Raw genomic sequence first — 27181 nt, 5'->3', positions numbered from 1 at the left:
AAGATATTAATCCTCAATCAGAACCCTAATTTACCAAGTGCAAGGCATGGAAATTCAAAATTTTCAGCAAGAAAACATTTGGCAAAAAAATTACAATGATTTCTCAGATGGAGAATTTGCCACGGATATCAAAAGAAACAAATGATCGAACGGAACGATTGCACTGAATTGCAAAAACCCTAATTATAGAACACTTTGCACTCACAACGATACAATTCGCGAAGCAAGCAATAATTGAGAGTTTCTTCGTCTTCCATCCACTCTTATGAGCAAGAAATGAAAGAAAAAAAAATCCTAAAACACTATTGGATTTCTACAAAAGCGGGAGCACAACGGGCAATCAAATTTCCAAGCCTCGTTTTCTCTCCGCCTATCTGAATCACTTTTGTGGCCGTCGGTGGGCAAGCTCGGAGGAATAAGCTACAAGAGGTCGGCTATGTGACAACCATATGTTTCTCATGTTTCCTAGGAAAGCACATCTGCCATCTAAATAGAGATGCAACTAAAGGGTAGCAGGAAATGGCTTTTGCATATATTGAACACGCACATCTTTTAGCATCTAAACAGGGGTCTGTTCTTGGTAAATGTTGTAGATTATTGAAAAATAAACATCTTGATGAGAGGATTGTGAATTCTTGTGATCCATTTTAGTGCAACTTTTGCCTGGTTTGATTAAAAAAAAAAAGATGTCTTGCAGATCAAACACTTGTTGTTGTATAGTTGTCCTTGTTGGCAACCCGGCCACGTGGCAGTGATAATGTGGGCAGTTTGGGTGACGTGATCGAAAGTGATAACATGGTAGCATTGAGTGTCATTGATGAGATAACATAGCCACATTGTATGCATAGAGTGGTTTAATTCATCCATGGTAGGTGGTGCGGGTTTCTGGGTCAAAACTGATAAAATTGGTCTATTTATGCTTGGAGAAAATTTTTGGCGGTGAAAATGACACTTTTAGAAGATCGTTTCTTCATGAAAAAGATAGATTGTAATTTATCTAGTCCAGTGCATCTGATTTTGTCTCATTCCGATACCGCATGAAGAAGTTACGATGGCAGTCGAGGGAAGTTTTGGTATTGAAGATGAATTTTTTAAAAGAAGTGTTCTCCATGTAACAATACGACAAAAATCTGATCTTTTCAATGGTTTTGATTTCATCGCGTTCCGATTCCGTATGAGAAAGATGCGTCATTAGAAAGGTTTAGGGGCATTTTGGTCTTCTTATATGACTGATTCAGATGATTGAGTCTTCTGAAAAGTCGTAGAGCATCCAATCATGGTTCCAATACACTTCGTTTCATCTCGATCGAATATTGTATGAAAATGTTATATGTATTTCCGTAAGGCCGGTTCGAAAATCCAAACTGAAAATTCATCAGCTGCTCTCGGTGTTGGGTGGATTTTTTGGAATTTATTTTTGAAATTTGAAGGGATTTTGTGTAATTTCAAGATTTTGAAGGTCTGAGTTGCAAAGGGTCTTTAAGCACTGAAATATATGGAGGTAGGGGCTTGATTGTAATAAAAGAGAGTATAAGGTTGTACAATATAGGGTTCAGATGAAGCCACGTAGGCCTTATTCTCATCTAACGGCTGTTGACCTTAGGCGCTAACGAGACGGTTAAGATTCCTGAGCGAAGATCCTCATTGGTGAAGTGCATCGGACATCATAGTGTGGTGTCTCACCATATTGAGTCTTGATTGTGTGTAGCGCATGTGCATAGAATTTATAAAGAGATTCTTTATATCTTGATCTGAGCCAATCATATCAGATTGGTTCCAATCTAACGGTCAAGATCGATAGAGCTTTATTAAAGTTAGCCGACAGCGTACCGTGAAACTTGCTACATCAACCAATCGGTGATCGACAGCACGTCTGACAATGTCAACGCATACATCATGATGATGTCATCTTTGACTTTGTAAGATTCTAATCTAATAGTTTATATCTATTGTCAGTTAGTTTAATCGGACGGCTTAGATTATAAGATCTTTTAGATGAGATCTATAGTCAGATTTCGCCCCTATTGCGCGCGCCTCCGGCTTAGCCTATGCCACTCCTACGAATATTCCATTTGAGGCTATCTCATTGCTCTAACTTTAAATGGTCATATCTCCCTCATTTTAACTTGGATTTGGGTGAATCGAGTTGCTACTTCGTTTTTTCAAGCCCTATACCATGGCAGCAAGAAAAATGAGTTTTGAGTGAAGGATGGCTATGATTTTGGTATGAGAAGTTTCCCTCTTGATGGTTGATCATTGAATGAGGTTTATTGCTTGATGGAAAGTGTCTTTATTCCATTAAAGTGGGCTTGAGAAGGTAGTTGAGTGTTCTTGATGTTTAATCCAAAACCAAGAGAAAAGAGAAAAGAAGAGAGGGTTTTTCTATTTGTGCTTTAAAGTGCAAGAGGACAACGAATAAGACTTATGAGATGCCATGACCATGTTGAGCTGACTTAAAGATTCAAGTCTCCTACTCTAGAGGAGAGTTGAGGATTTCAGTGTATAGAGACTATGCTCTGAGACAACTCTGCTAACAACAGACAAAGACTGTGAGATTTTCTAACCCTAGAATTTACATTATATGTATATATGTTAGGGTTAATTGTGGATGAATGTTTACATGCTAGGTTAGTTGTGGATGAACTGTAAATATGCTAGCTAGTTGTGGATGTATTTGCTAGGCAAGGCTTAACTGTAGGGCATTGATATAAGCCAAAATTTTCTGTATTTTTTTATTGAGTGCTTAGTGGGTGCTGAGCACCAGGAGTGGGTGTTCCCGTGTAGTGGGTGCTACACATTGCACTGGCACTGTGAGTGCCATCTCAGCTTCGGCTTGAGAAAATTAGGTGTGGGTACTCCCGACTATGGGTGCAGTCAAAAGTAGTGTATTGATCAGTAGGTATGAAGCCTTTACAGGTACTACTTCGGGGATGTAGGCAAATTGCCGAACCTCGTAAAAACCCTGTGTTATGGGTGCTTGTTGTTTGCATTTTATATTGAAATGCATGGAATGTGAAATGGGTGTGCACACTTGGAAGTGTCTATGAGAGGCTGAGTGTGCATATGACTGTGTGCAAACAGGGACAGGTATATTAGGTTTTTCTTGGCTAGAAATAGGACAGGTTTTTGGGGATCGGAATTGGACTCACTGATTGACCCTCCTCTCAGTGACTGCCAGGTTACAACAACATTGTCTTTTTGGGCACGGCCTGAAAGAGATAATGATTCTTGTACGAGGACTTGATCCGCACTTGAGAGAGAAAAGGAAGGAGGTGATCGGAGAGCTCATTTTCGATGACTGTCTTGACAAACTTTCGGAGTGATTTGGTGATACCGCCGCTGCTACTGCTACTTTGAATATGACCTCGCATTAATACCTCTATCAATGCGAGGTCTAGCTAGTCACCCTGAACTCTTGCTGGTCACCGTCTATCGTCGTTGCCGCTGCTCTAATGATTGTTGGTGGTCCAAATCTAGGAGAAAGGTAAATTAGTTTTTGGAATGAGTGAAACAAATAGTAACTTATTACAAGGGTATCCTAGGTACTTCATATTTAATAAGTGTATTTTAGTATTAAAAATAAAATATTGTTATTGACATCAACAAATAAGGTATATTCCTTAACTGTGACTGATAGTAGGGGGTCTGAGTCTAATTTGATGAAATAGAGGGGATGTTCTTATAATTATGACATTCTCCAGGGGGTAGCGATGTAAATTATCCTTTTTATTAATAGGACAAATATTGTTACATTACCCCTCGTGGTCAATCAAAGGAAGAATTCAAGAATTTTCGAAATTTGTCATAACAGAATTATGAACATATGGGGTGGGCCCCTCCATCTCTTTGACAATCTCTAGTCAATCAAGATGCCACGTTGGAATAGTTATTGGTCCACATCAAGTGTGTCCCACTTTATCCTCTCTTTACCCATCTTATTAGTCTGAAAGAGCCTTTCAAACGGTGGCTAGAAATTTTTTTTTTTTTTTGAGAGGTAAAAGGTAAAAATAGTCCTTCAATGGAAAGTTTTATAATTTTTATTGAAATAAGGGGAAATGAACATAAAGGAAAGCTGACATGGATGGCCACTTTGGATTGAAACTAGTCATCAATTTGGACTTATCAAGGAGTGTTTTTTTACTTTTTCTCTTTTTCTACTTTACATGAAGTATATTTTTGGCATGAATTCTAGCTTAGCGTAGTGGTGACAGCTTCGACTTGGAGAGTCGACGTCCAGGGGAGGAGATTGTGGGATTGAATCCAATTGTATGCTTGTATGAGTGAATGGATGTGTGTACAAATAGGTGGCCATTGGCCCTATTAGCATGGAATAGGTTGATCATTGGCTAGCAATCGTTAGTAGGGTATTAGATTAAAAAAAACAAAAGTTTTGATGATGTGTGATGATGGAACATGAGTGCATGGCCAACTAGTGGTGCTCAGTGATTTGATGTGAGTCCCATTCACGACTTGATAGCCTTTCGAAAAAAAAAAAAGTGTGGGGAATTGATTAAAGCTTGGGGATATTACAACATTACTCAAAATTGGATTCGGTTTTATCAATCTACCTACTCAATATTTGGCTTTACTATAACACCCAAAAGAAAGATGCATGTTTCAAAACTACACAAAGCAATGTTTTTTCCTCATCAACATACTATTTTTGACAATTTTGCCCCAAATATTTATTTTATTCCCCTTCCCACTACCCTCATCTTCTTCTTTCTTCTTTGAACATGAAATGCCCTCACACTTATCTTCTTCTTCTTCTACAATCCTGGCAAACACAAAATAATTACTCAGGGTGATCTTGAGGAAGAAGGGGAGATGTAAGGTTAATGTAAGAAGGGGAGGGAGATTAATGGGTCAACAAAGGGGTGGGGGCAAGCAGATGAAGTAGGGGATGGGGGTGAGGGAGTGGGAGGCTGTGGAGGGTAGAGGCGATGTTATTAGGGACAAAGGGGTGAGAGAACGTAAATGTAGGGAGTAGATGGGGGGGGGATGGGTTGGGTAGGGCTGAGACTGGAGATATGACATTAGTTGTAAGGGACCTTGGGATTGGGAGGTTGTAGAGGTGGGATGACGAGAGTAAAGTAGTAAGGAGTGGAGTCTCAAACAATCTGGCCATAGTACAAGGGGTGTCCAAGTAAATTTCCCTAAAAAGTTTGTTAGAACTAAACTTTGGTCGATATAAATTGAGATTGTAGTTCACATGTTAATTTTTTACTATTTTCTCTTTATATTTAAAAATTATTCTCAATTAATTGTTTTTACAGACACATGGTCAAATCAGATTACACCTAAAATTGGCACATGACTAAGAAACTTATTATAGCCTAGCTTATTTGTTCCTCAGATTTAAGCCCTACTACTTGACTTGCCATGTAGCCATATGATATGATGGGCATGTATTGGCAGAAGGGCATTAATGGAATCCTGCCAGATCCACTACTTGCTCCTCCAAAAAACCTGATTTGGATGGGCTAGTTTTCAACCCTAGCCCAAGCCCAAGCGCAAGCCCAATCCCAATCCCATCCCACTTACATTTACACCCAAACCCTAAAAATAACCTTTTCTTTTTCATTGTTGTTAAGACCGTTATATAAAATAGAGCACTTTCCATTTACCAAAAACAGAGAAAGGAAAAAACAGAAGAAAGAAAAAAAGAGAGCATTTTCCTGAAAGGAAATTTTTTATAAATGCAAACCTTACTGTTTCGCTTTTAAATTTCAGACAGAGAGAGAGAGAGGTTGGCCTTTATTTGCCTCTGCCATATTTAGTTCTGTATCTGAAATAACAGCCATTTAAAAAGAAAAAAAAAAAAAAGAAAAAGAAAGAGAAAAAGAAAAAGAAAAAAGGAACAAAAAGAAGGAGAGAAAAAAAAAGAAAGATAAAAAAGGTAATTTTCTCTGGTTCTTATCTGATTCGGTTTTTTTCTTCATTTTTTTTTTGGTAATTTTATTTCATTCTTCCAATTTTGAACGGAAGTTGTGTTTGTGCTCTTCCAGATCTTGTCGATATGACTTCCAAAGGAGCTACGAGCTCCGGAGGAGGAGATGATGGTGCTACGAAGAGGAATTCCAAGAAACCTCAATGTGAATTTATCTCCAACACATCCTTTCTTCGTTTATTTATTTAGTTTCTTTTTAATAATTTTTCGAATTATTCTGTAGTTGCATGTAGAAACTAATGCCCATTGCGAGTTTCGTTCTTCCTTTTAATGGGTTTTTTTTTTTTTTAATAATTCTAGGGTTAGTGAACAAGTTGTTATGATGTGATGAAGTGTGTTAATTGGCTTCAGTGGTAGAAGGTTTCGCCTATTTTTCTTCAGTGTCTTGCATTTAAAGGAATATTTGATTTTCTTGAATAGATATAGGTTTTTTTTTTTTCTTTTGGTGGGGGGATGTGGGTGGTGTTATTACTGTTGCATTTTATTGTGAAAGATGCTAAGAATTCTGTTTCCCGTGTCACTTTTCTAACATTATCACAGATGATGGTAGCATTTTGCTTAGGATAATTTAGAAAGGTTAATAGATATTGGGAATAGAAAAATGACTGATCCTTTGGGCAGTTATTATTTTGGAAATTTATATGACAGAATTCTATATTGTTTCTATTTTCCATCTTCTCTGTAGCCAACCTTAAGAGAACTGTCTTGTTCGATGCCTCCGGGAGATGAAGAGAGGTTAATAGACAGGCAAAACCAAACTAAGGTTGGAGAACTCCAAGAAAGATGGCCAATTGATGAGTCGTAACCGCTCACTGAATCACGCTCCCAACTCAAATGGCCCTGTCGTTCTGCTCAAAGAATCATTGTGGACACAATTGCCCAACTGGTTAGAAGAGGAAGACCTAGAAATAGACTGGAGTGATGTTTGTTTTATATTGTTTCAAGTTCCTTGTTCTTGAGACTAAACATGACTATGATGAGACTATGAGAGATTGTGTTTTTATGGTGACTAGCATCTATAATGTCATTGCTGAAGTCTTACTGAGAAGAATTAGAGAGGTGCTAGGCTCCATTTCCCTCTGTAACCAGTAGTTCTGTTAAGATTGACAAATTCTAGATGGGATGTGAGCGGCAAATAAATCGGAGGATACCAATTAATGCAATAAGAAATGTACAGATGTCAAGCTGGATCTGAGAAAGCTTAGAATAATGTGTAATGGGATGTCTTGGATTGTGTATTGGAGCAAAAGGGGTTTGGTATTAGGCTGAGGATGCGGATTATGGGTTGAAACTCTTTCATTATTCCTTAATTCTCATCATTCTCATTAATAGTGTCTTGAAGGAATTCTTTCTGGTTAATAAGGTTTTTATTTTGTTTTTGGGGGGGGGGGGAGAGGGTGGAGGGCAACTGAATCTTATTTCTTATTCACTTTGCTTTGGGGAATCTTGAGTCCAGTCTCAGTATAATACTGTGTTGTGTTCCATGAAGCTATGATGGAGTTTAACTATGAGTTTAAATATCTTTTGTTGCTCGAAAGAGATATTTGTGCTCATGGCAAATTTGGAGAAGTCCATGACAGTGGAAATCAGTAAGGAGGATTTTATTTTCACCATTTCTAGCCATACTTGGATATCTAATGGAAAGTTGCCTCCTCACGCTGTTGTTGTTGTTGTAGACGTGCCTTCTTTATTCTTATTCCAAGTCCAAGTGCAAATATTTACTTTAGCAGCGTAATAATATATATTTTTTTCTGGTTCTACAAGATAAGATTTTGGTAACTGAGGTATTTTATATTTTTAAGACTTCATGTCAGCACTTTTTGATGCTTTGTTCTCAATTAGCTCAAGTTTCCCTCCCCCCTGCCATGCTCTTGTAGATGAATCATTTGTGCTAGTTGCTTTATTGATTAGATGAACCTCCAGTTTTTGCTGCATATTTCAATGAGGCAATCTCGCTCTAGTTGATTTTTGATGTTGCTTTCGAGAATCTAGATGAACCTCCAGTTTTTGCTGCATATTTTAATGAGGCAATCCTGCTCTAGCTGATTTTTGATGTTTCGTTCTCACAGATTCTAGGTTTACACAGCAAGAACTTCCTGCTTGCAAGCCTATTTTAACACCGGGATGGGTCAGTTCTAGATGAATGAATAATTGTTTGCTAGACTCTATTCACTCTAGCTTGGTTTATGCCCTTCTAATCTACCTTGGTTGGTTTCAGGTCATAACGACATTCATATTTATCGGGATTATCTTTATCCCAATTGGGCTTGTGTCTTTATTTGCATCAGAGCGTGTAAGATTATTCTATTCTTTCTATGGAATTGCATCTTGTACCCTGTAAAATGTTGATCTTGCATTTGAAGGTAACTGTTAAGAGTTACAAGAAAGACCCTTATGTGTATTTACACATCCTTAAATAAGAAAAGAACATTACAGAAATACCCCTGTGGTTCATAACTTGTAATTCTTAACAGTAACAATTTATTTCTCATGTAGGTTGTGGAAATTGTGGATCGGTATGATGAAGACTGCATACCAGCGAAGTATAGTGAGGATATGGTTGCATTTATACAAAGCAGTAAAACTAACAAGACCTGTTCAAGGACTTTGACTGTGAGTTCATACCTTCAGTTCTTAGGATCGCTGGGAAATCAGTAATTTTAGTTTTATTTTATAATATGTTTCCTAATTCCAGCCTACTCAAACTTTTGATCAACAAAAGGTTAACTGTATTCTTTCAGGTTCCAAAGCTCATGAAAAGTCCTGTATATGTTTATTACCAGCTCGATAACTTCTACCAGAATCATCGCAGGTATTCTAACTTACATGGTCTTAGAAATTATTATTTACATGGTCATAGAAATTATGCTTGTACATGTTTCATTGAAGCACCTTGGGTGAGCTTAAGTTATTTTATTCTTCCTAAAGATGGTTCTCTCCAATGCTTCCTACTCATCCCCTTCCTCTTATCTTCCTCCCCTTTCATGTTTTTTCTTTTGGTCGTGATGATGGTTGTAGACAAACAGGTTAGCTCTAAGCAGATTATTACAATCCCAGATACCTTGTAATCAAACCAAAAGAAAAAGAAAGAGAGAAAAGAAGAATAAGTGAAGAGAGAAGAGAGAGGTAAAACCAAAGGAGACTCCCAAAAGATGAGAAGAGACATGCGATCTTACCAGAATAGGTTGATCGCAGATTTTAGTCCTTTACTTATATTAAAATAATGCTTAAAGTAAAAGATAATAGTACCCCCATTGCTCAATTACAATAAAAGCCACATGACAGAAATATAGGAGCCAATGGGACCCAAAATACCCCTATCGGTTTTAGAGTTAGCGCTAGGCGCTAAACTCAACACTCCCCCTCAAGCTGGAGCATACACATCACCCATGCTCAGCTTGGTACAACCATTACGAAAACTAGGAGCAAACAATGACTTAGTGAACATATTAGCCAACTGATCTGATGAAGGAACAAAAGGAGTCTCAATTAGCTTCTTCAGAACAGCATCACGAACAAAGTGGCCGTTCACCTCTATGTGCTTGGTCCTCTCATGGAAGACTGGATTACTAGCAATGTACACCGCAGCTTGGTTGTCACAATACATCTGCATAGGCTTGGTCACTGGAAATCCCAACTCCAAGAGTAAAGACTGTAGCCACATTAACTCAGCAACGGTATGAGCCATAGCTCTGTATTCTGCTTCTGTATTAGATCGGGCAATGGTAGTCTGCTTCTTGCTACGCCATATAACCAGATTACCTCCAACAAATATACAATAACCAGTAGTAGATCTCCGATCATTAACAGAGCTGGCCCAATTAGCATCAGAATAACCAACTAGTTCCATATGCTGATTAGGACTATAGATCAACCCTTTTCCAGGAGCACCCTTTAGATAACGAAAAACACGGACAGTAGCATCCCAATTTGCTTTATGAGGAGACTGCATGAACTAACTGAGAACTCCAATAACATAGGAGATGTCAGAATGTGTTACAGTAAGATAAATCAGCTTGCCAATCAAACTCCTGTACTGATGCACATCTTGAAGAGGTTCACCATCATTAACATCTAACTTTTGGTGAGGATCCATAGGGATATCAATAGGTTTGGATGCAAGCATGCCAGTATCAGATAAAAGGTCCAGCACGTATTTCCTTTGAGACAGACTGATCCCTCTCTTACATCGGATCACCTAAATCCTAAAAAAATAGTGAAGTTGGCCCAAGACTTTTGTCTGAAAGTGTTGCTGTAGATAAGCTTTCACTTCAGAAATTCCTGCCTTATCATTACTAGTAAGAATAATATCATCAACATAAACTATCAAGACAACTAGTTTATCACCTCTGTGACGAACAAAGACAAAATGATCAGAATAACACTGAGAAAATCCACAAGTAACTATGGTAGCACTGAACTTGTCAAACCATGCTCGAGGGGATTGTTTAAATCCATAAATAGCCTTATATAAGTGATGCACACGACCTTTATTCTCCCCCTGAGCTACATAACCAGGAGGTTGCTCTATATACACCTCTTCTTGTAGATCACCATACAAGAAGGCATTCTTGATGTCCAACTGAAACAAGGGCCAATCAAAGTTGATAGCAAGAGAAATAAGTAGACGAACAGAGTTCAGTCTAGCAACCGGGGAGAAGGTCTCAAAATAATCAACTCCATATGCCTGAGTATATCCCTTGGCAACCAGACGGGCTTTCAACCGCTCAACAGAGCCATCAGAGTGATACTTAACAGTGTACACCCAGCGACACTTCACCAAATCCTTACCAGGAGGTAAATCTACTAGACTCCAAGTACCACGACTTAAGAGAGCATCCATTTCTACATCCATAGTAGCTTTCCATCCAGGAATAGTTAGGGCATCATTATGGGTGCGAGGAATAGGGTCAGTAGAAAGTGATGAGGCAAGACCATGGATGGGAGAGGGAAGATGAGATAAGAAAACAAAGTTATCAATATGATACACAACCATAGATTTTTGAGTGCAAGAACGTATACCTTTCCTTTGAGCAATTGGTGAGTCATCAGGCGGAGGAGGAGGAGCTTCACCAAAGAAAGACGGTAGTGGAGGAAGTGAATCATTTGGAGTATTGGTTTCTCCACTCGGCTGTCCAACCTTCTTCCTGCGCTGATAAACCTATAGAGGAGGTGAGTCACTGGCACTGGGCACATCAGGGAAGGGTATGAGAGATGGAATGGGTGAAGGAGATGGAGAAGTCCACTCCATACCAGACTGGGACACCTGAGGAGAAAAGAATGATGTGCCTTCAAAGAAGGTCACATTGGCACTAACAAAGTTCCTGTGAGTAATGGGGTCATAGCACTTATACCCTTTCTGAGTACGTGAATAACCCAAAAAATTGCACTTAGTAGACCTAGGAGACGGTTTATTTACTTGCACATGCAGATTATGGACAAAACACACACAACCAAAGACTCGGGGAGGAACAAGAAAACTTGGCAAAATAGGAAACATAATAGAATAAGGGGACCTATTTGAAAGCATTGAGGATAACATGCAATTAATCAAGTGACATGCAGTTAAAACCCCATCACACCAAAAATGCTTAGGAACATGCATATGAATCATAATAGCATGGGCAACCTCGAGTAGATGCCGGTTCTTGCGCTCTGCTACCCTATTTTGCTGTGGGGTATAGGCGCAACTGGTTTGGTGTATCATCCCACGGTTGGCACAAAAATCAGAAATATCAGTTTGAGCATATTCTAAAGCATTATCAGAACAAAAACTCTTAATCAAAATGCCAAACTGAGTTTTTATTTCATTATAGAATTGCTGAAACACAGATAAAAATTCAGATCTGTCCTTTAACATGTAAAGCCATTTAAGGCGAGAATGATCATCCACAAAAAGGCACAAAATAACGAAAACCAAATCTATTACTAACTCTGCAAGGACCCCATACATCAGAATGGACTAAGGAAAATAAAGACGGACTACGAGACACAGAGCGAGATGGGAAGGACATACGGTGATGTTTTCCCAACTTATAGGCCTCACATTCTAACCTAATCACAGAATTAAAACTAGGAAATAAAAGTTTCAACCTAGCTAAAGATAAATGTCCTAAACGACAGTGCCATTGGAAAGGAGTCACATCCCCAACAGTAGTAGCAACAACAGAAGTATGAGAACGACATTTGAGATAATATAAACCATCTTTTTCATTCCCTCCACCAATCGTCTTTCTCGTATGAAGATCTCGAAAAACACAGTAAGAGGGAAAGAAGGTTACTGAGTAATTTAATGAGCTAGTTAACTGGCTCACAGAAAGAAGACTTAATGGGAATTGTGGAACATGTAACACAAAAGATAAATTCAGTGAGGATGTGGGTGATATAGTACCATGACCGAGAACTGATGTAGAAGCACCGTTGGAAAGAATAACAGATGTAGAATTGGTATTAGAAGAAAAGGTTTTAAAAAGTGATGACTTACCAGTCATATGGGCAGAAGCACCTGAATCAATGATCCAGGGGGTAGAGGTAGTGGTAAGAAGGGCTGAGGTACCTGTATGAGCTAAGGTGGCAGTGGATGTAGACCCACCATTACCAATGGATGTATTAGAGGATGCCTCGAAAGTGTGCAAGCGTCGGAGCAACTGATTGATGTCATCACGTAGACTGGTAGATGAATCTCCTGAAGGTCTCAGTTTAGTATCAACGGAAGACACTGTGTCAGTACCATCATCTGACACTGCATGATTGGCTAACTGGGTTGTCCACTCTGGCTTTCCATGCTTTGCCCAGCACGTCTCTATAGTATGGTTGGGCTTTCCGCAATAAGTGCACTGGCGGGCTGCACGATCAAAAGGCTATCCACTAGAACCTCGACCAGCTAATCCATGATCTCCCCCACGATCGTGACCACGTCCACGTCCACGGTTGGCAAGGAAGGCAGAATTGTCTTTGGAAGACTGATCAGATTTAGTTGATGAAGTGATACGTTGCAGTCCCGAATAAGTGTCATTTAGAGTAGGAATAGTATTGCCTGTAAGTAAATGGCCCTTCACTGCCTTCAAATCATTATTCAAGCCAGCAAAAAATTTGGAAACGAAAAACTCATTCCGCTGAGCTTTCAATTTGTCAATGTCTGTGGTCAAGGGCTAGAAAACATTAAGTTCTTCAACCATTCCCCTGAAAGTACTATAATACTCTGAAAGAGATCTGTTAGACTGGCAAAACTGAAACTTCTCATAAATATCATAGATACAGGTCATGTTCTTTTCTTGAGAGTAAGTTTCTTTCAAATCGTCCCATACTCCCCTTGCAGTAGAGTGAAACATGACATTGGTAGCGACATCTGGTTACATACTGTTCCACAACCAGATTAAAATCAAAGCATTCTCCTTCATCCATTCATCATAACCCTTGTCAGATGATGAAGGAGAATCAGAAGTAGTATACTTAAGTTTATCCTTGGCCATAAGGTAAACCTTCTCAGATTGAGCCCAAAGTAGGTAATTCGAGCTTCCCTTGAGCTTAATAGAAGTAATTTGGACATTGACATTGTCCGAGGCAGATGCAGTAGTCACAGAGGTAGTAGACTTGGTCTCAACCATGAGAACAAAAAATAAAGTCACCGATATCTGGCTTGCACCCAAAAATACTTCACCCACAAATAGAGTCGTCGATATCTGGCTTTCACCCAAAAATACTAAGAAAATAGCAAACCAACCTGAACCACAACGACTGGATATTTGGCTTTCACCCAAGAGACCCAGATTCGATAAAGGAAACAAGAAGATGGCTGCGGTTCAAGTTCTGAAATCTTTAGCATAGTACCAATAGAGCATGGTCCATACACCAAATAAATCACTCCATGTGATTTAATCCATAGTAGATGCGGAAATAGGTGGCTGCATACCAGAAGATTTCAGCACAAAACCGAGATCAGCAGGGAGGATGTTGAAAATCTTGATTTGATTACAGAGGCTCTAATACCATGTTACAATCCCAGATACCTTGTAATCAAACCAAAAGAAAAAGAAAGAGAGAAAAGAAGAAGAAGAGAAGAGAGAAGAGAGTGGTACAACTGAAGGAGACTCCCAAAAGATGAGAAGAGACCTGCGATCTTACCAGACTAGGTTGATCGCAGGTTTTAGTCCTTTACTTATATTAAAATAATGCTAAAAGTAAAAGATAATAGTACCCCCATTGTCCAATTATAAGAAAATCCACATCACAGAAATATGGGAGCCGATGAGACCCAAAATTCCCCTATCGGCCCCTATCGGTTTTAGAGTTTAGCGCCTAGATAAAGGCACCTTGTGCATAAGCATAGTTATTGGCTTCTAGATAAATTCAGTGCCTGCAGAGCTGCTGGAATTACTTGTGTTATCTTAAAGATTTTGGTCAACACTCTGTCCAGCAATTTTCAGGGCAACAACGTTACTTGTGAGATTTGTATATAATGATGCTAGAAATCTAGAATGGAATGGTATAACTTGTGATTGTCCTGTGATTTTCTGGGTAACAAAATTACTTTGGAGATTTGTATATAATGATGCAAGATTTAATGTAATAGTATAAACTATGAATATTTCAATGCTGAACTTAAAGAAAAAAACTTGTATTTCTGGGTCAAAATTGAAGCATAGGTGGTCGCATTAATGATGCATAGTGCAGAATGTTGGGCTGTTAAGAAGCATCATATGGATAAACTCAGTGTAGCCGAGATGAGGATGTTGAGATGGATGCGTGAAAAAACTAGGAAAGATAATGTGAAGAATGATCAAATTAGAGCTGATTTGGGAGTAGCTCTGATACATGATAAACTACGAGAAAGTTGTTTGAGGTGGCATGACCATGCTCAACGGAGGCCTTTAGATCTCTAATATAGAGGAGTGATTTGATTCAGATTGTGTTAAAAGAGCCAGGGGTAGACCAAAAATGACTCTGGGAGAAGTGGTGAGGGAAGACATGCATAGCTTAGGCCATGTATCAAGTAAGACCTCTAATAGTGATTGGGGGGTAAGGATTTATGTAGCCGACCCCATTTAGTTGGGATAATGCTGAGTTGTTGTAGGTAGTCGCATATAAACTTTAACAACATTATTAGGTGTTTTTGTGTGGTTACTGCTAGGTATAATGGATTTGTATACTTTCGTTTGTGTTTAATTTATTTTTTACCTATAACAACAATGATTACTTTCAAAATAGAATAGTAAAATAAATCTTGGCTATCGATTACAATTCATGGGGTTTTGGGATGTTCTAGAAATATTATCTCTTCAGTGTAAAAGTTGTTGATGGTGTTTGATGACTACTGTTAGGTGGAGATTGGAAAAAATCTGAACAGGGCAGGGACTGTAGGAATAAAATCAGCAACAGATATGCAAGTGTTATATATATATATATATAGCAATCAGGGTGTAACATTTGATGGTAATAATAATAATAATAATAATAATAATTATTATTATTATTATTATTTTTTATGTTTTCTGTTATTGCTTCTGCATTTGTTTGCGCTTTCATTATGTATGGTATGTGGCTTTTCTAGCCAACAGGTGGGTGAGATGGAGCCCGGGTGAAATAATTTTACCTTTCTCTTCGTGCAAGAATATTGCATGATCTTCTTACGTGTCAGAATCCCCCCTCTTAAATGGCACTGTGAGGTGAGAATTTTCTTTTGGGTCCTCACCAGTAGCTATAAGTTATTCCAATAAACTCCATAAGTGGATTTTTGTTTTGCCAATCTACTTTATGATCAAGGGCTCAGTCTGGAATATCTCTTTTGTATAGGTTGACTTCTTTAAGAATATTGGATGACATGCCTTAAAAGAAGAGACATGGTTCTCCTTGAAATGTACCTTCTTAAATGTTCCAGATAGTGAGAATTTTTCGAGGCAGTATGAAATTTATATAGCCAATCCTAAGTAGATAGACCATGGAGAACGGGAGTGTGGAGCAAGGTTTCTATGGAGCACAAATCTGGGAAGCTTCAAAAATATGGTGCACATTTGGAGCAGATGCATGTATGTTCCTGCATATATGTAATATGAACAAATAATGACTTCTTAACATTTATGATGTTTCCTCAGAAAAAAGGGAGAAGTGTAATGAAAACCATGCCTAGCTGAGTTGGTCCTAGTGCTTTCACATGAACATGGGGTCTTATTTCAAGTTCTTCCAAGAAAAATTTCTACTCTCTTATAGAGTTGTCCCATAATTTGCAAACCACAAGGCTCAAATATAGGATTTGCATATCATAAACATTCCACCCCAGATCATATGATCTGCAGTTTTCACATGAATTACGGGGGTGGTTGTGGATAGGTATAGTTACTAATGTTCAATCTACCGGGGGATCTAGCTTTGGACAGTCTGGATCATCCAATCAAGAAGCTCATGAAATTTTTTTACTTCCAAATATTTTTTTATTTTTGGTATTGCTTGGAACTACTTATACCTTTTTAAAAAGGGCATTCCCAGTGCACCGGGCTACCACCACTGCGGGGTCTAGGGAGGGTCATAATGTATGCAGCATTACCCCAGCTTTTTGGAGAGACTGTTTCCCGACTCGACCCAACGACCACTAGGTCGCAATGGAGCAATGTAACCATTGCACCAAGGTCCGCCCTCTTACTTATACCTTTTTCCAAGTTTAATTATTGCTTGCAGCTTCTTTTCCCCCTCGGCTTCTGTTTATTCTCTGCAGGACATCCTAGACCTTTAATTGAGAGAACTTGGGAGTGCCCCAGAATTCACACTATGATTTCAAAGTTTTATATATTGCTCATCAAATACAGAAACTCTTACCAGCTAGTCGGATTAGTCCTAAGAAAGACTGAAAAACAACTTAATAACAGTTCTCTTTAAGGTCAACATAAGCCATGTTAAGATGGCTTTCATTCAAACAAACTACTGGGCCTGGCTATATACCTGGATGTTTCAAAGTGGGTGCCATATTCATATCATTTTATCCACTTTAAGCATAAATATGCTCTCTCTGGATTTGTTAGGGTTATGTGGCTATAGCCTATATGTATGGCTTGTGTGGATGCTGTCTTCAGAATATCCCGACCCTCTCTGGTCCAGTAGACGATTCTTTCTGTGTTGGCTGTTTGGATAACATATTTACTTGCTAACATCATATTTCTGGAAAAACCTGAACATTTCCTCTGGGCTGGTGGATGGTTCTACTTCCATTTTATTTTTCCAGATATGTTAAAAGCAGAAGTGACAAACAACTGAGGAGTAAAGCATATGCGAGTGAAACAAGTACTTGTGCTCCTGAAGCCACCACAGGAAATGGGTCTGCAATTGTTCCTTGCGGGCTTATTGCATGGAGCTTGTTCAATGACACATATGGGTTTTCTGTAAATAAAAAGGCCTTAGAAGTCAGCAAGAAAAATATTGCCTGGAAAAGTGATAAGGAAAGTAAGTTTGGGTCTGATGTCTTCCCTAAAAACTTTCAGAGTGGAGGCTTGATTGGGGGTGGTAAACTTGATTCAAGCAAACCTGTAAGTTCCATATTAATCTAAAACTTTGCCTGTTATGCCAGGTTCCTAAAAAAAAGAAAAATCATCATTCGCTTCCTTTCGAACTCCTGTTAGTTTCCCCCCCCCCTCTCTCTCTCTCTCTCTCTCTTTTAATTGTTATTGTTTTGATGACAGTTGAGTGAGCAAGAGGATCTTATGGTTTGGATGCGAACAGCGGCACTGCCAACTTTCAGAAAGCTCTATGGGAAGATAGAGGTTGACCTTGAAGCCGATGAAAAGATAACGGTGGTAATACAGAATAACTATAACACCTACGGTTTTGGGGGCAAAAAGAAACTAGTTATTTCAACTACCAGTTGGATAGGAGGGAAAAATGATTTCCTGGGCATAGCATATCTTATGGTCGGTGGAATGTGCTTGTTCTTGGCAATAAGCTTCATACTTATGTATGTGATTAGGCCAAGGTGAGTGACTTCCTCATTTCTTCTTTATGGTTCCATGTTCTTTTTTTGACTTTTGACCTTACATTCAATCTCAAGTTTTTCATTTGGCATAGAAATTGGTTAAAATAAGAGTAAACACTCTATTCTCTCGAAGAATGATGGAAAAGATACATTCAGTTTAACAGCTAATGCTTTCTTCTCTTTTGTCTCTTTGGTGATAAAATATTGCTAATCCAAAGCATTACAAATCAGTTTTATTTTTGTGGTGTGTTATTTCTGACGTTGATATACCAACTATAAACTGGACATGCAGATAACCCATTTTAGGTATTTTTAATTTGGAAATAATGTCTTTACCCCGCCCCCCCCCCCCAAAAAAAAAATTATATGATTAGAGGTGGATGTTAAGCTTGCAGTTTTCAAGGTTTCGTGATGCAGATTGATTGAGATGGATCTTGTGGTGGTGGGAAAGCAAAAGACAATGTGGATGAGAAGAACAAAATTTCAGAATTGGGGGTGGGGATGTGAAAGGAGAGGCAATAATTTCAATTTCAAACAACTATATCAATTCCACTAAACAAATCGTAGGGAGGGCTATGCCCTGTACATTATTAAATAGAACTGGAAAAAGAAAGCAAAACAGAATTCAAAACTAAATCTAACTCCTCTAGCCGCAAGCTAATTTGGAGTGTCCGAAAACAACTAATATATTAAATAAAGAAAGAAACTGCTGGATTCTAGGATTCTCCATATGCACGCTGTAATGGTAGCAACCCACTACAAATATGACTCTAAGAAAGGAAACCCAAATAGTGAAGGAAACTACCTTCCTTACGCAAACTCTATTAAAATAAATAAATAAATCCTAAATTTAGACTCCACGATTTATCCTGGAGAGTTGATTCCTGAAAATTTGGAAGCAAGCTGTAAAAGACTTTCAACTAGCCCCCATGAACTGTGAGCTAATAACCTTTCCTGAAATTCAGCAAACCTATAACTGTAAGCCATAGAAAAAAGTCTCCAAACAGCTCCACGACATCTGGTTTCTAGAAGAACCAGATCTGAACCATCAACGATGGTTCGAACGAAACCAGACCAAAAACCAAAACCATGGCAAACCATTATTTCATCCTTGTTTGAAAAAAACTCACCCTCAAGTTTTGTAGAATGAGATATGTTGCATATAGTTTGTCCTTGTTGGCAACCTTGGCCACATGTCAGTTATGAGGTGGCTAGATGTGATGATGTGGCAGCATGCAGTCACTTTGATGACATGGCATAGCTCAGATGTGGGTCAGAGATTGCATGAGTGCAGTGGATGTGGTAGTGGTGCTTGTCGTGAGTTTCCAACGCATCCGGAATTGCCTCGAACCAACTTTTAACGAGAAAGTTATGGCCAGTTCAAGGTTCAGAGGCATTTTATTTATTTCACATGGCTGATTTTGAAGACTGGCTCTTATGGGGAATGATAGAGGTCGGAGTCATGGATTCAACACAGTTGGAATCATCTAGATCTAAGTTCAGACGAGAGAGTTATGGTTGTCTTTGCTCAGCTGCTCTGATATGGCACAAGTGTTCATGTTATGTCCAAGTTCGAGTTCACATGCATTTTAAGGTGATGTGGGTCTCAACTGGTGTGTTAGAAGCGGTAGAGTTGCGGATTTTATTTTTGGTGAGGTGGTGCATGTTAAGCATGGGCTCAAGGTTGCAAGGCCAAAGGGTAGCTTACGAGGCAGCAAGATCTATGGCATTTGGTACCTTGCAAGGCTAGGGCCGAGCTTATGCTCAAATGCAAATCAGGCCAAGGAGCTCGCATGGTGCAGCTCAGTTTATTTATGGCAGCGAGTGAAGGCCCCATTGATGTAGATAAGTCACTTAATGGGCTTATTTTGTTGCAAATAAGCCTTAGGTTGGGTTATGTATGTGTTGGGCTTTTGATCCCATGGGTTTTCTTTGTAATGAATCATTTTAATGGGCTTAAAAATATGGATAGAAAGTAGGAAAATGAGATTTAATTCATTAGTTTAGTTAGAGTCCTGTTTTAAGTTTATTTCTTTTGTTATTTCAATTTTCTAGTCAGTTTAGGTTTTCCAATTAGTTAAGGATTGGGTTAGGCCTTTCCTTTTTAGTGTTTGAGTTAGTTTTGAGTCTTAGTTTTGAGTCTTCTATATAGGTTTATAAGGGGCTACAACATTGAACACGGATTTATTAATGAAAAAAAAAAAAGATAGCTTATGCTGTTGTGCTGTGGGATGCAGTTGGGTGAGATGCCCTAGGTGAGATGCCTAAACCAGAGGGTGAGATGCCCATTCACTAGTTCTTCTCCCCCCTTCTCAACCCTCCATCTAATTCTCTTTCTTTTCTTGTTTTTCTTTTATTTGTTTGTTGTGAGAGTGTTTGAGAGCTAGAATCAAGCCTATCGGAGGACATCTTCTCTATTCAGCCATAATTTTAGATCCTGCCTGGGATTATAATCACTTGTGATTCTAGTTCTACATTATTAACCGAAGATGGTTCTAGAAGTTAGTTACTTTGCTGGACAAAGGGATACATGCTACGTACTTGATTTGCTAGATTCTCTGGATGAATATTTTGACTACTATAGCTTGACAGAGACACGAAAGCTTCGATTTGTTTGCTCCCGGTTGATTGGTTGTGTTGGAGAATGGTGGAGAGTCCATAAAAAGCGACTCTGGGTTCGAGGACATGAGCCTAGGACTTGGGAAGAGATGAAGTACGAGTTAGTGACACAATACCTCCTTGCATATATCCAAAGAAGGCTCTTCCCACCGTAAGATTCCCATCATAATACATCTACAGGTCTCCAAAAGACACCCACATGTTACAAGAGTCAGAAACAATTGGTAAACCACTTGGGCACTCTTGTGAAAAAATGTGCAAAGGAGCAACAAGAGAAGACACCTCCAATCAAAACATCTAAACCTGAAGTTGAGGTTAGTGTGGAAGAAATTCCAACAATTCCTATTGTTAAGGAAGAGCTAGTCATTGATGTTCCCATCAATGAGATTCATGTGGAAGAAATCGAAAGGAACAAGGTTGCCACAATGGACAATGAGATTGAGACTGTGGAACTTAACCCTACAACAATTGTGATGATTGTGAACAACTAAGAGGAAGATCCTAAGGAGCTTGAGATTGAAATTGTGGAGGTCAAGAACACAGTGGTTGAAGGCATTCATGTGGATGATCCCATGGATACATTTGAGGTTGTTGAAGTTGAGCATGTGGAGTTCGTCATCCCATTAAAGTATCTTGAAGATCGAGCTCCTCACATTCTAGACTGCATCCTTATTATCAAAGGGCTACCTGAATTTTTCTATGGCCTGAAGAGAGACGTGCATCATGCTATAATCACCCTCACACTTTGCAAAATTCGAGGACAATTTTTTTCTAAGAGAGGGCAAATTGATGTAGATAAGTCACTTAATGGGCTTATTTTGTTGCAAATAAGCCTTAGGTTGGGTTATGTATGTGTTGGGCCTTTGATCCCATTGGTCGTCTTTGTAATGGGCCACTTTAATGAGCCTAAAATATGGGTAAAAGTAGAAAAATGGGATTTAATTCATTAGAATAGTTAGGGTCCTGTTTTGAGTCTATTTCCTTTGTTATTTCAGTTTCCTAGTAAGTTTATGTTTCCCAATTAGTTAAGGATTGGGTTATGCATTTCTTTTTTAGTGTTTGAGTCAGTTTTGAGTCTTCTATATAAGTTTGTAAGGAGGGACAACATTGAGTACGAATTTATCAATGAAAAAAAAAAAAAAGATGGCTTATGCTGTTGTGCTGTGGGATGCAGTTGGGTGAGATGCCCTAGGTGAGATGCCCATTCACTAGTTCTTCTTCTCCCTTCTCAACCCTCCATCGATTTTTCTTTTCTTTTTTATTATTTTCTGTTTTAGCCTTTGTGAGAGAGAGTAGTTGAGAGTTATTTGCAGACCTGAAGTTCAGCCTACAGATCAGTTCAAGCACAACCGAGGAGATCAAAATCGATTGTAGACATTGTCAGGGTTTTGAAGCTTCGTCGATTTGGCCACATCTCCCACACCTGAATCCTGATCAATCAACCCTTTCTGAGGCTTTATTCTAGCCTCCAAGAGGACCACTTGATCCAAGCTTGGTGGCCATTGGAGTCCTCTAGCTGCTGTTCTTGAGTACCATCCTTACTTTCCTAGTTGAGAACCTGTCCTCAGATCTTCCAATTCTGGGATCTGATTACAAGGACCTTTTAAGGGTTTAACAAAGGACACCAAAGGAGTACTCGACCCACTTTTCAAGACCAGTTGAAGTTCCCACCCTCGGCTAGATGTGTTCTCCCTATTCAGCCAGAATTTTAGATCCTGCCCGGGACTGGGATCCTATGTGACCTAGTCTTACATCACCAACACAACTAGAATCATGTCGATCCGATATTGGAGTAACAAGTTATAGCATGTTCTTTAGGACAATGTGTAGGCTGAAAAGGCAGGGTCCTACACATCATTCAGGTTCAAGCCCATTTTTGGGATCCATGCACTGTACCTGGGTTGGAGGTGTCCTCATGAAAATTGTAGCCCTTCGAGTCTTCTGTACGTAGCAAAAATAATTGGGTCAATTGGAGCTCAAATAAGGAAGATATGGCTATTTCTATGGAAGAGGTACAATCTTCCCAGCATTGACAGTCAACGGTGACTCTGTGAGTTCGAGTAGGTCGTCCACATTCAAGTACACTGTCAACTCATGATTGGTTTGGTTCATATGGCTTCAAGCCAAATTTGAGCACCTTCTGGGCAGAATTGGAGGAAGGCTATTTCTAGCAACGTTGTGATTTTTGAGTCTATGTTCAATTGAGACAAGAGTCAGCTCAATTGGAGTTATATAGAATAAGTTATGCCCTCCGGAATGAGGAAAGGTTAGTCTACCAGATTGGTTTCAGGTTCAAACTGAATAGTTGGACCAAGTTTGGGACTGGGTCATTCGTGGGGGTATTTAAGTGAGTTTTAGGGCTCATTGTCATTCTCTCTCTTATAAGAAGAAAAAAAAGAAAGAAAACCTACAAGAGAAAAAGAGAGGAGAAGATCCCTCCATCACTTTGAGTGTGTTTAATGCTCCCATCTATCTCAAGTGAGTGATATTGTCTCCATCAATGGAGGTCTTGCTAAGTGGGTGTGTGTTTGTGTTGCTGCATTGAAAGCAAAAGAAAAAGGGACAGAAAAGTGAAGAAAGAAGGGGTTTTGCTGTCCTCTTGTGCATTGAAGAAGAAGAGACAAGCAGGGTTGATTGAGTTGTCCCCAAAGCTACTGTGTACACTTGAAAAGTCATGTTCACACATTTGAGGTGAAGTTGAAGGTTCTAGTGAACAAAGATCATCTCAGGGACATCTCTGGACATCTTAGATAGGGTTGCAAGCTTGTTCCAAATTTTCTTTGTTTTCATATGCTATCTGAGTATTGTATCTAGCTTAAGAGATAGTGAAGGTGTGCTGTAAAACTATTCTAGCTTAAGAGATAGTGAAGGTGTGCTGTAAAACTATTCTAGCTTATGGAAAATTGTATGGCATCACTATAAGCCTATTATCTTTGTACTGTGGTGTCTAGTTTCATCTAGACACAAGGGCATGTGTTCCTTGGTAGTTAGTACAACCTAAACATTTCCGTTAATGCAACATCCTAGTTCTATGCTGGGGAAACTGACAGTTTGTATTGGCACTAAGTGCCCTCTCAGTTATATGCAAGGAAAAATCTGGGTGTGGCTGCTCACTACTGCAACTGCAGTTAAAAGTGTATTGAGTATGTATGAAGCCTTTATGGGTACTCTTTATAAAGCACTACTCCGGAGACAAAGGTTTATTGTGGAACCTCGAAAAATAGGTGTGTTGTGCATGTGGCTTCTTTGTATTTACTATACTACTTTTGGAGTGTGTGTTGGTTGCAAGATGGGTGTACATACTTGGAAATGCCTATGACAAGAGGTTGAGTTTGCATTTGAATGTGTATATGATTGCTGCAGTGTTAGATTGGTTGCCGTCAAGTGCACAGTCAGAAAAAAGAATTTGGTACACTGATTCACCCCCTCACAGAATCAGTCGGGACTCAACATAGAGAATCATCACCACTCGTTTGGCATCCACAATCAGCCACATTAACTTGATGATGATATACTGATTCTTATGAGCAACATGATCAACAATAGTGAGTGTTAGGATTTTGACATTGAAGATTTGTTGTGGAAGAACAAATTTCACATGTTCAAACCCTATTGGGATGATCTCGGTTTGCTCCTCTTTAACATAATATTCTCTACTACTTTATTTTCAGTTGGTTCTTTGATCAATTCATCTGAAATTACAATCAAGGGCTCAGCTTGAGTACCTTTGTCTCAAGAGATTCCTCAATCAACTCGTATTCTGGCTCTTCCACGAATTGAGTACTCAACAATTTAGATCAGTTTGTTGAAGTAAGTGTCCATACGGCCGGATATGAGCAGCGATTGGCTCTTAAATTCTGTAAATGATCACAAAGTCTCCTCAAAATTCGCTTTAAGCTTTCACAAGTTCTCTTGCATGACTTGAAGTTGTTGGTAGACAAAAAACAAGAGGATAGGATCGATAGTATCTATCGCCAGGTTTGGCTTGGATAACAAGTTGATGTAGATTGATGGAGATGAATCTACTGGTGGTGGGAAAGAGAGAGAATGATGAAGAATAAAATTTCAGAATGAGAGAGGAGCTATGCTCGGTATATTGAACTAAATCAATTCCGTTAATCAAATCGATGGGAGGCTATGCCCAATACATTGAACTTGAAAAAGAAAGCAAAACAAAATTTAAAACTAAATCTAACTCCTTTAGACCCACAGGTCACCTAACCCAGAACAAACGATCATGAGTAAACTCAGACGAGCATTGACGGTTGAATAAGAGCGTAAGAAGTAGAAACGATCGATGAGCGACACACAACTACCCTTACCATGAGCAGAGGCTATGCCTGGTACATTGAACTTGAAAAAGAAAGCAAAACAAAATTTTTAAACTAAACATAAACTCATCTAGACACACGCAAATTTGGAGTATCCTAAGAGAACTAAATATTAAACAAGGAAAGAAACAACTGGACTTTAGGAATTCTCCATGTGCATGTTGCAATGGGAGCAACCCATTACAAATATGACTCTAAGAGAGGAAACCTAAACAGAGAAGGAAACTTCCATACACAAACTCTATTTGGGTGTCCATAACAGATCCAATAACTGAAATAGCAACCAGTTAAGACTGGAGTTGAAAAGAGCAACCCAGTGCCTGAGGCTCCCAGTACTGCAGGATCTAGGAGGGGCAAATGTACATAGCTGTAACCCCTGGCCCCTGCTGCCCAAGTTTTTTTAACCATTCTGGCCAAATAGACTCAAACAATAACAAAAGATAGAAGCCATGAGATTTTGAAAATAAGATTTGGACTTTGAAGAAGCTTTCTAGATAGATGGTATATGGATCAAGTTGTGGAGCCATTTTCAAAGGTGAAGAAAACACGTGGCTGGATTTAAAATCTGGGAGTATCACTATGATTTTGAAAGTAGATCTGCATCAGATGGGAAGAACCACCTGATCCACCTATGGGTGTGCGTTTACATATTACAGGGAAAGTCAGTGGGTGGGAATGGTTCAGGATGCACGATTTGATAGATCCCACCCATGTCCTGGTTCTTTTGTATTATGAATCACCAGATCTGTATAGAGGAATATGATGAATATTGTTATGGCTTAGGAAAATTGTCCTGCTTTGACCTGGTGCAAGTGTAATAATGAAATGCTATTGGCATTTCTTATCTCAATTTTTCTTAGAATAATTTTCTACTCCTTTCTCTTTTGCCTGGTTTTGGCCTGTTGGCTTTTTTTTTCTTGCTTAGTTCTGTCTATAGCCATCTTAGAGAAGTGAGGTTAAGTTCAGTGGACAATTTCAGTATATTTAAATTGCATCTTGAGGTGTATCAATATCTTATATACCTTCCACATTGCAGCTGTTCTGTCATCATTATTACTTATATTATATAACTGGCTGTAGACATTAATTGAAGTAAATATATTATAATATATATACTACTTTTTTGGGTGCCATATATACTCCTCTCATGGGAAGTAAAATCCTTCTGTACAGAACATTTTTGTATATTTATTGAGCTTGAGGTTGCTATTTTGCAGGCCGCTGGGGGATCCATCCTTCTTATCATGGAACAGAAATCCAGCAGGGCATTTTAATTAAGGGTGATTTCCTGCTTCCAGCTTTCATTTCGTGGGGCAGCACTATGCTTGCATGCCATAGTAGCCGGCCTTGAGTGAGGGTCTTTCATTAAACAGTCTGATCAGGCAGAGACTGCGATCGTATGTCCCAGACTGAAACCTGAGTGTACATAAAAGAAATACCATATGTTGGAAACACTTGAGCTTCAGTTGTATCTAGTTTCTCTTAATGAAGGCCAATTTGGAACCAGGCTGAGATGTTGGACATCATGTTCTATGTATTGTTCCTAATTTTATGTTTTTTTTTTCTTCTGAACATTTAAATCAAAGTAATGTTAAATACTTTTAAGTTTCTTCCTTTCCAAATATCTTTTGTTAATTTGTTTTTTAATAGATACTGAAATATGCAATACATTTTTTTTTTTTTTTTTTGCAAATATGCAATATTATTGGCTCTTGGGACATGTACCACATGATCTTTCTCCTATTTTTCCAAAGCAAGTCAGCTGTAATGTGGAAATCACTTTGGCATCCAAATAACTGCTGAGATATAATAAAGCTGGATGCACCTGAAAATGATGCAATAATTTCAGTCATCTATTAAGTTTGCACTACTCTTTAGGTGGTTTCATGGTTGTTTTGGAACCTGTATGCATTCCAGCCTAGGGTCCTGGAATGCATGATGCATCCTGGGATGGCTCCCACACCCCTGCTTGGTTTATGAGTGTGATCCAAAAGCTTAGTTAAGTCTGCTTTGCGTTGGCAACTGCTTGGCTGTTTTGGATGCCAAGGGTATTGTTAATTAATCTTTTTCGATCGGATGACTTAGATGAATTAGATTGGGATATTCATGATATATTATTTGATTGTTTTAGGATGTTAAAGACACTTTTAGTTTTTGATTGTAGGTGAGTCTCATGAGATCAAATTAGGGCAGCATTTTTTGTTGCCATGTATGCTCTTGGCAGGGGTATCAATTACTGGTTTATCTGATGATTTTGTTGGTAGAGCTTGTGATTTTTGTGAAGACTTTAGTCATATACATGGTGATGCTTAGCACATTTGATTA

General features: G+C 38.8%; 1 protein-coding gene across 2 annotated transcripts; it reads left to right on the top strand.

Moving 5' to 3' along the window:
• Positions 1–5710: 5710 nt before the first annotated feature.
• Positions 5711–26478, top strand: LOC122082140 (ALA-interacting subunit 1-like). Of its 2 annotated transcripts, XM_042649632.1 has the most exons (9): positions 5711–5899; positions 6009–6095; positions 8020–8078; positions 8169–8243; positions 8447–8563; positions 8692–8762; positions 17163–17463; positions 17617–17906; positions 26074–26478. In XM_042649632.1, exons 2-9 carry the CDS (start codon positions 6020–6022, stop codon positions 26132–26134), a joined length of 1050 nt encoding a protein of 349 aa, XP_042505566.1. In that variant the 5' UTR covers positions 5711–5899; positions 6009–6019; the 3' UTR covers positions 26135–26478. The 2 variants fall into 2 exon arrangements, with proteins under 2 accessions (XP_042505566.1, XP_042505560.1); XM_042649626.1 differs by lacking the exon at positions 5711–5899 and having other exon boundaries at positions 5940–6095.
• Positions 26479–27181: the final 703 nt, after the last annotated feature.

This window comes from Macadamia integrifolia, chromosome 1 (genome assembly GCF_013358625.1).
Source record: "Macadamia integrifolia cultivar HAES 741 chromosome 1, SCU_Mint_v3, whole genome shotgun sequence".
In the NCBI taxonomy this organism is placed as follows: Eukaryota; Viridiplantae; Streptophyta; class Magnoliopsida; order Proteales; family Proteaceae; genus Macadamia; species Macadamia integrifolia.
The sequence above is the reverse complement of the archived record's forward strand: the minus strand, read 5'-3'. Positions and strand labels throughout refer to the sequence as shown.